The 14,321-nt window shown below is 38.7% G+C and overlaps 1 protein-coding gene across 4 annotated transcripts; it reads right to left on the reverse strand.

The window, feature by feature from the left end:
* Positions 1–9,785: 9,785 nt before the first annotated feature.
* Positions 9,786–13,111, reverse strand: LOC122037937 (transcription factor PHYTOCHROME INTERACTING FACTOR-LIKE 13-like). 4 transcript variants are annotated; one of them, XM_042597430.1, is made up of 10 exons: positions 12,912–13,111; positions 12,568–12,837; positions 12,180–12,370; positions 11,258–12,110; positions 11,066–11,164; positions 10,923–10,988; positions 10,685–10,750; positions 10,304–10,603; positions 10,097–10,223; positions 9,786–10,009 (listed from the first exon to the last, which is right to left on the reverse strand). In XM_042597430.1, the coding sequence occupies exons 3-10, from the start codon at positions 12,269–12,271 to the stop codon at positions 10,005–10,007; spliced, it is 1,608 nt and encodes a 535-aa protein (XP_042453364.1). In that variant the 5' UTR covers positions 12,272–12,370; positions 12,568–12,837; positions 12,912–13,111; the 3' UTR covers positions 9,786–10,004. The 4 variants fall into 4 exon arrangements, with proteins under 4 accessions (XP_042453364.1, XP_042453365.1, XP_042453363.1 ...); XM_042597431.1 differs by lacking the exon at positions 12,568–12,837 and having other exon boundaries at positions 12,180–12,365; XM_042597429.1 differs by lacking the exon at positions 12,568–12,837.
* Between the last annotated feature and the right edge of the window lie 1,210 nt (positions 13,112–14,321).

The following is a 14,321-nucleotide window of genomic DNA, read 5'->3' on the forward strand; positions in this document are numbered from 1 at the left end:
AATGATATAAATTTGACCTAGCATGCTTTTTACCATTTTGCAAGGGAATAGGCTTAATAAAAGATACCTTCTTTTTTACCTTGGAGGCTCCCCCTTGAGTTGAGCTTTCTTCATGAGCCTTGGCCACCTTTTTCCCATTAGGGCATTGACTTCGATAATGCCCCTTTTGATTGCAAGAGAAGCACACAATGTACTCCTTGCTCTTCTTTGTTCCGGAAATGGTCTCCTTGGGCTTCACCTTGCTCTTTTGTGCCACTTGGCCCTTCTTCTTGACCAATTTAGGACATTTACTTTTGTAATGTCCATGTTTCCTACATTCAAAGCATATGATATGATTTTTATTATTAATTGAAATGTTTATACCTTTGCTTGTAGGGGTGGCATCTTCTCCTTTTGATCCGGAGGTAGAAGCTTCCTCTTGATCCGAAGATATTCCTCCATTCGATTTTGCTTGACTTGCGGAGGTGGAAGCTTCTTCATCCTCATCTTCTCTTGACCCGGATGTGGAGGATTCTTCTTGCTCTTGCTCTTGCTCCGGTGTCAATGAAGATTGCTCCCCCTCAATCCTAGAGGTGGAGGCTTCACCTTCTTCTTCATCCTCTTGTACATGAAACAAGGAATATGCTCCTTCCTTGCTCTTTTGATTGCACTCCTTTGAGGATGAGGCTTCTTGGACTTCCTCTTCTTCGGAAGTTGAGCATCTCTCAACTTCGGAGTCCTCCTCTTGATCTTGCTCCAATGAGTCGCCCTCTTTGGATTCCTCTTGATTCGGTACAGTGGAGGGTTCTTCATGGATTGTTGCCAATTTGCTCCAAAGCTCCTTGGCATCGTTGAATTCTCCGATTTGAGCCAAAATGTGGCTAGGCAATAAGTTGACCAAAAGCTAGTCACTTTATCATTTGTCTCGCTCCTTTGAATTTGCTCCAAGCTCCATTTGCTTTTCTTGAGAAGCTTGCCCTTGGAGTTTGTTGGAGCTTTGAAGCCTTCTATTAGAGCAAACCATTACTCTATCTCCATCATAAGAAAATTTTCGATTCTTGATTTCCAAGAATCGAAGCTTGTGGATGTGTACGGTGGAGCCACCCTTGTGTCAAATCCAAGTCCATCTTGGAATTGCATCTTGAAGTTGAGCTTCTTGAAATCTTTGACTTTTGATGAATTTGCTTCAACTTCTTCACCCTCTAGCTTTGCTTGTTTTGTTTGCCCCTTCCGGCGATGATTCCGGTGAAGAGCGGTCTCGCTCTGATACCACTTGTTGGGACCTAAAAGTAGCTAGAGGGGGGGTGAATAGCTCGTCGCGTGCTAGGTGCTCGTCGTTGCTTGTTTTTTCAAAGATGTGCAGCGGAAATACAAGAAACAAACCACACAACGCTAACAAGGTTGGTTTACTTGGTATCCACCTCACAAGAGGTGACTAGTCCAAGGATCCACACTTACTCACGCACCCTCCACTAATAAAACCCTCCTTTTCGGTAACTACCGAAGGCGGAGAAGCCCTACAAGACTCTCAATACAAGAAGAAGGAAAGGGAAACAAAATACAAGCGCAAAGCTTACAATGAGTACAGAAAACCCTAACCCTAGCTTCTCTTCTTGTCTTTGATCCGCCTCTTGACTTGGAAAACCTCCAAGATCCTTCAAGAACTGGCGATCTGAGCTTTGAGAGCGCTGTGGAGGAGCTGGCGAGAGATCTGAGCTTTTTTGTGGAAGCAATGCCAAAGGAAATGAACGTTTGTGGCTTAAATCGACGCTAACAGTCGAATCTCGATCGATTGGATTGCTCCCAATCGATCGGGGAGGCTTTGGATCGATCCACGGATCGATCCAGAGCGCCTCTGTGCTCTGGAAAAACGCCTGGATCGATCCACGGATCGATCCAGCGCTTATCGTACGAAGCAGCAGCGTCCCAATCGATCCACTGATCGATTGGGACCTCTGGATCGATCCACTATCGATCCAGAGGCTTTCTGTGCGCTAGGAAACTACCTGGATCGATCCACTGATCGATCCACTGATCGATCCAACTCTTGGTTTTTACCCAAAACCAAGTCCCAAGCCTCCCAAGCCAACATTCAGTCAGCCTTAACCTGTTGGTACGTTATGCCTAGCATCTAGTCACTTCCTTGACCTGCTAGGACTCCTTCACCAAGTGTCCGGTCAATCCCTTTGACCCACTTGGACTTTTCTTTGTGCCAAGTATCCGGTCAATCCCTTTGACCTACTTGGACTTTTCTTTATCATGCCTGGCTTCACTCACTAGGACTTCCAATCTGCCTAGCTTCACTCACCAGGACTTATCTTCTGCCTGGCTTCACTCACCAGGACTTCTCTTCTGCCTGCCTTCACTCACCAGGACTTTCACCTAGCTTCACTCACTAGGATTTCTCCGCTGCCTGGCTTCACTCACTAGGACTTTCATTTCGCCTAACATCCCAGTTAGGACTTCCCAGTCGAGTATCCGGTCAATCCTTGACCTACTTGACTCTTCTTCAATCAACCTTGTATTGTCAAACATCGAAACCCAAACCAAGACTCAAGCTTGGTCAACCAGGTCAACCTTGACCTGAGAGATATTGCACCAACAATCACTTGCGGATACTCGATTTACTTCCATAATCATTATGCTTAAAAGGTTCAGACAAATCAAGAAATGTCTTGAAAACATGGTGATTAGTGAAAGATGAGATTTGTACAAGGAGGATGATATAGTGAAGGCTAGAGTAGTGAAGTACAAGATATTGGATGATCAATTTTAGGAAAAAATTGATTATATACTTGCTTTCACAAGTCCAATTTATGAGATGTTAAGGAAAGTAGACACTGATCAACCTTGTCTTCATTTAGTCTATGAGTGGTGGGATGAAATGATAGAAAAAATAAAGTTGTTATTTCAAAAGGCCCTTATAGTGGAGATTCAAAGTTTTATGATGTTGTTCATAATATTCTAGTGGAGCGATGGAATAAAAGCAATACAACTCTTTATTGTTTGACACATTCTTTGAATTCAAGGTAAAACTCTAAAAGTTTTTAACTTTATAAGTTTTAGCAAATTAGAAATATTAGTTCATGAATGATGTTAAACTATCATTCTTTTTTATGTAGGTATTATAACTATGAGTGACTCCAAGAATCTCCCAATCATCTTCCTCCTCATGGGACATCGAAGTTTCAAGGGAAAGGAAAAAGTGCATTGAAAGATATTACTCCAATTCATCCGAACGAAGAAGTGTTAATGAGGAGTTTGCCTCTTTTTCAACTGTCATTGATGATTTTTCTGATAATGATTTAATGCGTGATCGAAGTTTGATGTCTCCAACTAAGTGGTGGGTATCCATGGTGCTTCTACACCAACTCTTCAAAGTTTAGCTTTAAAGCTAGTTGGGCATCCATCTTCTTTTTCTTGTTGTGAGAGAAATTGGAGCACCTACAATTTCATACATTCATTGAAGAGGAACAAGATAACATCACAAAGAGCGGAAGATTTGGTATATGTTCACTATAATTTTCGTCTTTTATCTAAGAGTTCATATTATAATGAAGGAGAAAGTAAGATGTGGGATGTTGGAGCAGATGGATTTAATTCCATGGACATGGAGGGTGCCTGCTATCCTTGAAATTGTCAATTTATCTCTTGATGAACCTGAATTGGAGTCGGTCTTATTTACTGACGAATGCGATGTTGGTGATGAGACCGATATGGATGTTTGATTTGTTTTTATTTATTTATTTAAGATGTATTTGGTGGGTTGTATTTTGTTATATTTACTTTTTGTTTGTAATGAATATTATGGTTGAAGTAATATGTTTTTTATTTTAGGATTTTTAATTTTTAATACGATATATATATATATATATATATATATATATATATATATATATATATATATATATATATATATATATATATATATATATATATATATATAATAATAATAATAATAATAATAATAATGATATACTGCATAACTTTTTCATACGCTCTATGCAACATAGATTGTTAGCCAGTATACAAATAGATCTTCACAAAGGAAGGTTCAAAGGGTAAAACCTACTTATCCTATACTTGACTCAACTGCTGAATGTTATTACATACCATGTATTCCATTTATGTGTGGGCTTGTTGGAAATGTGAATAAAATAAAGAGGTGAAGACAAAGATACTGTATTGTGCATGAGTTGTTCATCCCACATTTGAAGTCTCTTGGTTTTATTGTTGGTTTAAATTATAGCACATGCATTGATGTTGTAAACATATGTATGAGGAGAGACTCTCTCACGCGTGGGTGCGCAAGGGTGGGTGCAAATCCAGAGTCTGGATTGTACTGAACCAAGGTTGATTCGTGTGCGAGTACGACTTGTGCACGTTGAATGCCGGACAAGTCGAGGTAAGATTTGTCCAAACGAATAAACCAACGTTTTGCCACTGAATCTCTTTTTGCTACCTGCTCAAGAAGGTAACGGAAGCATTAATATAAAATTAATAGTGATTTCATAACGTCTCGACATTAATGACGATATTAAACTTATTAATGGTGACTTCGTAATGTCTCGACATTAATAACGATATTAAATCCATTAATAATAATTTTGTAACGTTTCGACATCAATAAAGACATTAAACTCATTAATGACGACGTTAAACCTAACATTAAATGTTCATAATTTGGTCATTCGTTGCAGGCAAGGTGAGGACTCCTATATAAGGAGGCTGGATCTTGAGCAAAGGATATAGAGTAGCGGAAAATAAGCGAAAGAGAGAGCGAGAGGGAGAGCACGAAGCGAACCTCTGTCCACCCATGTTCTCCCACAAAAACTCTCTCAGCCATGCATCCGTTCGATTGAAGTACTCGTGATAGCATTCAGATGCATTCTCAGTTCGCCACGAACAACCGGTGCTTGGATTTGCCATTGTATCTTAAGAAATAGACGACCCGAAAGAATCTCGAAGCACAGCCGGAGGTGGGGCGAATCTATTTCAAAGAAATTGTGTTGAGCGCATACCTTGATATCTTACTCAATTCCCTTTCCGACTAAGCGATCGGCTCCCAATTCTGCCACGTACCGTATTAATTCCGTAACTTAGACCACTAGAAGCTTGGACAGTCTGAGATTATTCGTTCAGGTTATCTCAATAAATAAGTTAGAATTAATTTTATAATTTATTTTAATATCTTCCACAATAAATTGTCGAGCAGAGGACATGCTACTGAGTTCATTTCATCTCTACATTTATTGGTTTTATTGAATTGCTTATTTACGATATGGCTGGCTTATTTACAGTTAACGTTATGCAAATGTGTTTCTACTTTTCACGTTGTCACAGTAGATTAAAGAATTGGGTTAATTTTTCATGCCTTGAACTCCCTACTTATACAAATAAAATGAGGAAAAAAAATTTGGATTCGTACCTTGTTATGCTTCAAGGCACCCTGTGGCAATGGACCCGAGCCAATCACATCTAGCTTATTCATAGTTTATTAACCTGGCTGTCCCCTATCAAATCATACTTGTCTATTTTTCCGTGGATGAATAGTCGAGTACTTATTTTATGAATGTATAATCGAGTTGATTATTATATGATAAATTTATAAAATTTTAAAATATCAAATTTTGATAGAAAATTGAGAAATTACTGTTTATATGATGACTAATTTTAATTTTTTGATTTATTCTTTTCTAATAGTGTAACTATATAATTTATAAGTCTTTAGAATTACAGTGCAGCGGGAGATAGACAATAACAATTTAATCCCCATTACAGTGTACTTATAAAAATTTCTTTTTTTAATGAGACATGCAATCATGAGATATTGGATTTTTAGATTATTTATCATGAGTATTTTTTATTTATCTGAAATATGAAAAATTAACGTGGGAGATTCAGAATTAACTCATTCAATATATGTTATATAATTTATATAAAAAAAATACAGTATCAAACATCCTTCAAAATAACGATTTCTTTAATATTGATGGAGACACATGCATGAATGTTAAAATTCACTGTAACCCAACTAAGAAACCTTTCGATTATTTTATATTATCTAAATGCTCAAGCATTTTAAAAATATTATATGCTTTGCTCATTAATTTCCATCCGCATGCATTTATGAGATGGCAAATGGGAAAACTACAGTCTCTGATTTTGCTTACTTATTTTATTTCAACCTGTGGTACTTTAATATCACTTTACCTCTAGATGATCTACGATCCTATTAATTTCCATTTTTCGTGATCTCTCTTTCATTGACACTGCTCGTTCTGCCATATATTATTTTGCCTTGACTTTTAATTAGTTACATGTGGATCAATATAATGTGTCTTTTTCTGAATTAACTCACTAAATTTCTGCAATTTTCTCGGTCAAATCCCGACGTCTTCCCTGCATGGGCATCCACTTGTTAGGACCACTTTCATCTATCCATTTTATCTATTTTGTTTATTTATTATTTATTTAACGTACTTTGTTTATTCCACTGTCATCTTCTTCTTGTTATATCTTCCTCTTCATTTTGATCCATCTAATCTCATTTTGTAGTTATTCCTAGTGAATAGGTTATGGCCCTGGCTTTCAGAGATGAAGGAGATGAATTTGGACAAGCTCAGCTCATCAGGGAATCTGCCGACCAATATCCAAGCAACTTCTCTCAGGTTTTAATTCATTCTCTCTCTTAATTTTGATCTTCTCATGTGGCAAAAGGCGAAATCGTTCGCCCCCAACGTCCCCACCGTACCCGACCCAAGGCCATCACGAGGGAGGTAAATCATAGCATCCTGAGCTAGCATGTGACAGGTGGGGTGAGTTACACAGGGACCGGGGATTTATACCCTGACTATCCCGAATTTCGACCCCGCGACCTCATGTGATAAGCATCCTATCACATACCAATTCGGATGACCTATGGGGTCTTAATTTTGATCTTCTCAGGGTCCATGCATGCTTGTACAGTTGTACTTGATTTGAGTTCATTTTACTGTATTAGATTTGGTGCTTCAGTGGTGTAGGTGTTATCTGATGCTTGGTGATTAAGCATGAGATGGCATGCAGTTGTCGCTATTGCGATGAATCAATGCAGCTTAGTTTTCTGGGCCATATTGGTTGGCTTGTCTCAGCTCTGCCGTAGATTCATGGCATAACTCGATAAAGCTTCAGTCAGAAAATAAAAATGTAGAAATAAATTGTTCTTTAGTCAATGTAAGATCAAACTGTGTTTTGTGTCAAGCATCAATGCTTTGAATAGACACCTATCATCTCTATTGACCCTTGTAAAAAAATTTAGAAATAATTATATTAGAGACATATCCACATCTGTGTTGTATAGTTATATCTGAATTCCAATAACAATAACATAGATGACAGATCATTTGAGCAAAAAGTAAACAAAACACTGACACATGAACAATAACTCTTAATAAAAGAATTAGTAATTCATTAGCATATTTACAAATAAACTCTCATACTATTAATGCTTTCTATATATTTAAACAGAGAATAAATCTTTAATCAAGAATAGGATATAAAACAATAGAGTGAATATTTGCAAATGGAAACAAGAAACTGAAGTAGATTAGTTTTGACCTTTGATATTTTTGGGGTTGTGTTAGATTGATATTGACTTTCAGCATTATCTTGCACTATCATGTGCTAGGGGGACCATCTATACTTGTAGTATTTGAAATGCTAACAACATGGTAGAGCAATTAGCTGAATTACTAAACTACTCCTCACCAAAAAAAAAAAAGCCTGTTTTTTAAGTAAAAAAGTATTGTACTTTTAGTCGGCTTGCCTGTGTTTGAATAATATATCCATGCCTACAAATTTACCCCATATTTCTTCTCCTTCAAGTTTCAACAAAGTATTTCCTCCTCACCATAGTTATTGGATAAGTATTTATGATTGGATTTATTGTTTTAGGCAGCTGGTTCATATGTCACTCATGACCAGCTCTGCGATGCCATGCATGACAACTTGCTCAACTCTACTTCTGAAACCACAACACTGAGAATGATTTCCAATTTATCTCTGCAAGAGAAGCACGCTCTCAAGTCTCAGAGCAGCTCAAGATCTGCCTCGGTCTGACTTCTGAAACCCAAAAATGGTTTTATATTCCTTTTTTTTTTTTTTTTTGAATAACTAAAGACAATGAATTCGATGTGCAGTAGATGACACTTATATAATATTATTACATAATACATATACAATTAATTTCTGTAAATTATTTCAATTTGAAATGCAAGAGCTATGCATATTAAAATTTACCTGTCATGGTCATGTGACGAATCTGCTTATTTTATATGTTAGGATATAGGAGATGGTTAATCATCTCCAAGACAGGATACAACTGTAATGGAGAGTGGTCCCTTCATGCCGGCTCTGATTGCAAGAAAGGTGAACCATTAATGGAGATTCTACTCATCAAATTCCTAACTCTGTTGAAGGATTGGATCTAAAGCCAATCTTTCAGGATGTTGACTGAAAGTGACACAAATCACGGCAAGCTTAATAAGATAATATGAGCTAATCATGCATGCATAATTATATAATCATCTGCATTATTTTAATCTCAGAAGCATTTACAGTAGGATTAAGTAAAGGTTTAAGGCAATGAAGATTTGCCGCGTCGCTAATTATATTATAAGCTCCATCGCATGCATATAACTAACCCTCCAGCTACAGGAGACCTGAAGCAAAACTCCAAGACATCACTGCTGCTGCATTTATGGGGAGATTGAGAGCAGAAAGAAAAATGAAACAAAAATCTGAACCAAATTGTGGACGAGTAGAAGCTGAAAGAATGTGACTAAGAGAATGAACTGTGGGCAAGTCTTAACCAGGGAGAAGGCATCTGCGAGCCTGCAACATCAAGTAAAAGAGAAAGAAAACAAGGGAGTAGCTGTCTACTGCCCCATTTGTGGATTGGATGTAGTGATTTAACTTAAAGTATACAATAGTGTGATTCATAGTGGTGGGACCTCAAAAACATTCTCTCAGTCATCTTCCCAAACCTGTTGATTAGTTATGTGAAGTTTAGGTTGGACCCTAAATCCTCTCACCAAACAATTTCACATCAGTGCCAATGATGCAAGATTTTACAGATAATGCAATATTTAATGAGTTGATCAAATAATGCAGATACTGATTTCATCTGCCTTTTTCCATCCCTGCAAGTTGGCCACCGAACAGCAGACAGCTCCAGCTTCTCATAAAGGAAAAGTAAGATCATACCTGTTCCATGTAGATCCTAGGAAATGGTTTCACAGGGATGATAACATTCTTAAAGAGGTAATATTGTATGTTTCCGCTTAGTGGCACCAAACCAGAATAATCTCTGCCATGGTGGGTGAGAGTAGAGATGCCCTAGAAATAGGCACTTTGCGCTACTATTATCTCATGAACATGAACCAGGGCATCTTTAGACTGCTGGTGGAACTCACCATTCAACATAAATGAGTTTTGAAAAATATTCCAGAAGATTAGTGGTCCCTCAACTCATCCTATTCCTTGTGAAAACAATAGGTTTAGCTGGATGATAAGCATACACATCCAATTCCATATCTCATGAGCATCAAGCTCTCTCTCTTTTCTTTTATCTCGTTGGATTTCTTCTGGTTTTTTTTTTTTTTTTTTTTTTTGATGATGGATGAGCTGATAATATGTATCAGAAGGCATCACTATTTTCTCTGTGTTGGTTAGTATATGTTGAAAAGAGAAGATGTACAGAGACGTGGTTACAGCATTGCTGTTTTTCAGAAATCAAAGAAGTAGACTAATGATTGATCATTATATTATGGTAAATAAAAAATAGGTATGATATTGATCTTCTACACAATAGAATAACAAGTGCCATTATGTTTCTCTGAGTTTTCTAGCTCAACTAAAGATTCGAACTTCTCATCTCTCATGTTGTACATAACAAATGCTGACTTCAGAAGCCAGTATCAGTAACTTTCAGTCCTCTGGCTACCGGAACAATTTCAGCAGGCACCTGATGCGAAGTTTGTCCATCAACCTGCTCAAAGGTTAGTATGAGATTGATATCATTTATCATCACAGATCCAATTTGACAATGATTATGAATGAACCACTTTGAACTTGCCAGATTTCTTGTTCCCTATAGTTGCACCAGGAGCACCTGCAGCACTGGCTGGAGAAGTGCTTCTAGGTGCTACTGCTGATTTGTTCTGCTGCACCAAATGAGATCCATATGTGCAAAAGTTTGACACCTAGAACATGGATTCATTGGTACATCTTGGAGCGATGACCGCACTAATTGATAAATTCAGAATTCGGTTAAGCTACAAACCTGAGGCGGGGGCATCATATGCATACCAAGATATCTGGCATATGATTCAGGAAGATGAATATTCTGCATCTGGTTGGGAAAGCTTACTGCACTCAAGGCTGGGGAGGGAAATATGGATGTCTGATTCGCACTGGAAGCTGGGTGTACCGGTTGATTCACTAATGGAACTCTTGGCAATTGGACTGCAGTAGAAATCGGAGGCATGGAACCATGATGACCCATTCCCATTCCAATTCCTGGAATGTATTGTTGAACACCGGGAAACATCATTGATGCCATACCGCTCCCCATCCACATCATCTATACATGATTAATGGTAGATTGGAATCAATTGAAGTTATGAATGGGAATGCAGAACAAACTACGTAAAAGGATATGAACCTGAACTTGCAGTTGAAGTGACTTCAGGTATTCAATTGCTTCGTCTAGCATTGATGCTTTATCAGTCTGAAATTATGAATTGTATCAGTGAAGATAAGTCATGGAATTTATTGGAAACACAAATGATCTTGTTCCCATCGATTTGATATGTTGGAAAAGATAATTCAGACTAGCTTTTACAATGCATGACTCAGTTTTACAAGCTCAAAACTTAGTGAATGGAGATCTGGATATTTACCTTGTTACAATGAGGTATGAGTTCCTGCAGGGCCTTCATTTTTTCGTTAATCCTATCTCTTCTTCTCTACACAATTTAACAACGCTATAATTAAGGACATAGACATAAATCAGCATACCCCAATTTCAAGTAAAGTATCTAACCCTCTCTGAGAGATTATGGACTTCTGCAGCACGACTCCTGCGTTTAGACATTGGTCTTTGAGTTTGCTTCTTTTCTTCGATTGATTCATACTCGGCGTCCTGCAAGTTTTACAAGATCCAACTTCGTTAAACCAGATTTTAAAAAAAACACAATCAGAAGAATTAGTCATTTCACTTGTTATAATAAGTTACCTCACTTTGACACACAGAATCTTCCACCTCCCTTGCCTTCCTCTTGTGGCTTTGGTTACTCGCATTTTTTTGCCCTTGTCTTCCAAAACTACAGCCAGAACCACCAGATGATGAAGTTAGAGCAACCTCATGCGGCTTCGACTGAAGTCTGTCTGATAGTAACCTTGTTCCAGCATCCTCTTTAAGTCCTGCCATAATGCCGGCTGCATCATTGCTTAAAGCATTCACCGGCTCAGTCCGGGCTTGGACTTGATTGCTGCCGCAGTTGCTTGATCCAACTGTCATCATGGAAGACTCCACAGTGCCTGTCTGGTAGTTGCTCCCTGATCCTTTGTGCCCCAATTGACGGCTTGAGCTAACTCCCATATCAGCCTTCATCATATTCGACAATTGCAAAAAGTTCTGAACACTTGCATTATCTAAGCAGGAAGACTGAGGTGTAGAGCCCAAGCAATGCGATATCGGAGGGGGCATCACATGTTCTTGAGAACTAGGGGTGGACTGCTTAGCGGCAGCCCCTGTAAAATCATTGTTGCTGTCATTGGTGGAACCAAACCTCAAGAACCTTTGCTCTTCTGCAACCAAGTCCTTGCTTATCTTATCAGTTTCAGCGGCCTCAATTTCGGGGAAGAACTCGGAGCAGAATTCCTTTTCGAATGAGTCGTCAAGGGGGTACTGGAACCACGACGCAGATTCAGCTTCTTGGATCAAGTTGCTGGAGTTGCCGAGCGACTGCTCATGTTTCTGAGGCTGTTTGAATTCACAGACGGCAGGGGCCGCCTTCCGGCGCATTTGGCTGTGCATGACAACATGCCCATTTCTCCACAGCAACTCAACAAGCTCATTCTCCAGTCTGCAAGAACGAAAGAACATCAGAAACTGAAAAATTAGGGTTAGGGAATTGAACGAGTAGAAGTCTGACCCCGTTGGTTTCTTTTGACTCGAATTGGGAAGGAGATCCGTCAAGCAACCAGAGTCATCTTCCACGGCCCAATCAGGAACATATTGATTCATTGCTCCACACAAGTGAAACCCAACAACCCGGAATAAACGAAGAGCGCCAAGATAGCTAGGGTTCTAAAGTCGTCACAGCTCAAATTTGTTTAACCTAAACTAGAACAGGCAAAGAGGGGGAAATCACAGATCTCTTGATTGATCAAAATACACGACCAGAAGTAAAATTAGACAAGAAGTATGAGGAACCAGAGCTGCCAAATTAGCCGGACGAGATGCAAAAGATCCTAAATCTTCGCACGAGGGAAAGCGTGAAACAGAAAACAAACAATTGCAGAGAAGGAATCCGATAATACGCTATAAATTAAGGAATGGAAACATTCAACCGTCCCGAAAAGCTTGTGCCCCGAGCTAGAACTACAACTCCAGCTGGAAGAAACATCATCGAGAACCATCAAAGGCCAAACTTCATCATCTAATGACAGAAAAAGAAGGGGTAGTTCAAGGAGCAGCAGCTCTAATCTTTCTTTTTTCCAAGTAAAGAAGACATGCCAAAACCACACGAGACAGCTCGAGCGACCAAAATCCACAGACTAGGAAGGAATCAGAGAAAGGCTTCAGACAACCTTCAAAAAGACAAAAAAAAATCAAAACCAAAGTGATCGTGATGAAAATTAAGGAAAAGGAGAAAGAAACAGACCTCGGCATGGATTCTTGATCAAAGCAAACTATGCAATCAGTGGATTATGGTGGTGAATGAAACAGAATTTGCTCTTTAATTTCCCGGTTCTTGTTGCTATGAAGATTGAGGAGGAGTTGAAAGTTGCAAAGAGGGTGTGAGGGAGTTTCCTCTCTCCCTTGAGATTTAACCACGGCCAGATTCGTAAATTGACGAAGAGGAGGACGCATGACATCGTTATCACATCACAACATGCCATTTATGGTGCGACCTCTTTTTCTTTTTTTTTCTTTTTACTCGTTATCTTCTCTCGTTATAAAAATCTCTGGCAATACTTGTACTTGTTTGTCCTTGCTTGGTATCTCAATTGAACAGCCTCAGCTCGAACTTCCATGAATCCAACTCCAAACACAACTATGTTTCCACAATTTTGCTAAATAAAGTAACGTTTGCATAGTTCAATCACTTTTTGGATCGCATCCATCTGGATAAACTGAATTAGATTTGAAAAATCCGACAAGTAGAAGCAGTTAAATTGAGGACGGCTACAGCGAGCCCTGTTAGATGAGATACTGGCTTTGTAGTGCTCCCTGTCAAGAACAGTATCCTTTCTTTTTTGGTTCTACATCAACTCCACAAGTGGCATTCTTGTGACTGATCTGTGACTGATGGAAGTTAATGCAAACCACTCTCAGCCACAAAATTTTCATCTTTTTGAAAAGCTACCGCATGCTGATCAGTAGGCATATAATTAGTTTATCACCTTAGCTAATGATCCAAATGAAAATTACTTCACAACCTTTATTAGAGCTGAAAAGATTTAAATGCTCTTCTGTGAAAAAGTAGATTCAATTCTCATATATTTCATAGAGCTTGTCGAGAAAGTTAAGGGCAAGATGCTGCATCATTGTCATCAATTTTGTCTCGAGATAATAATGCCCCTGTTTACCATTTACAGTCCCTCTAGTCTTGTGTGATTCAACTCCATCCATTGGTTCCATTTATAACTTGGAATAATTTTAGACCAGGAAAAAGATTCACCATCTTCTTCTCTCTCCCACTTCTGGCGAACTCTTGGTGGAGAGGGTAGCAAGGGACATGTGGCTCTTGAATGATTGGATTTTGCCGGGCTTCAAGTACCCATGAACCTGCCTGGGCACACAAAGGCTCCACGTGTCAGTCTAATAAATAGTGTGCAGCTTACTAACATCAAACTCTTGTGTTCCATGTTTTAGCTTTTACTCTGGGGCTTGCATTTTCAATTTCCTGCAGGCTACGGCTCATGTCAGACATCAAACTAACAGAAAAAAGAACTAACAGAAGATGATATAAATCCAGATTTTAGGTTCATATGCTTAGTTACAAGTAATGCATCATTTAGTTTAATGCTTTCAAACTGAATGGCAGCTGCGTCCACCAAACACAGCAATG

This window comes from Zingiber officinale, chromosome 1A (assembly GCF_018446385.1).
Source record: "Zingiber officinale cultivar Zhangliang chromosome 1A, Zo_v1.1, whole genome shotgun sequence".
Taxonomy (NCBI): domain Eukaryota; kingdom Viridiplantae; phylum Streptophyta; class Magnoliopsida; order Zingiberales; family Zingiberaceae; genus Zingiber; species Zingiber officinale.

Coding starts and splice junctions, on each gene's coding strand:
- LOC122037937 (XM_042597431.1), bottom strand. CDS start 12,271: ATGAATCAATATGTTCCTGATTGGGCCGTGGAAGATGACTCTGGTTGC. Junction 12,111..12,179: donor AGTCAAAAGAAACCAACGGG/GTCAGACTTCTA, acceptor TCGTTCTTGCAG/ACTGGAGAATGAGCTTGTTG. Junction 11,165..11,257: donor ATTCTGTGTGTCAAAGTGAG/GTAACTTATTAT, acceptor TAAAACTTGCAG/GACGCCGAGTATGAATCAAT.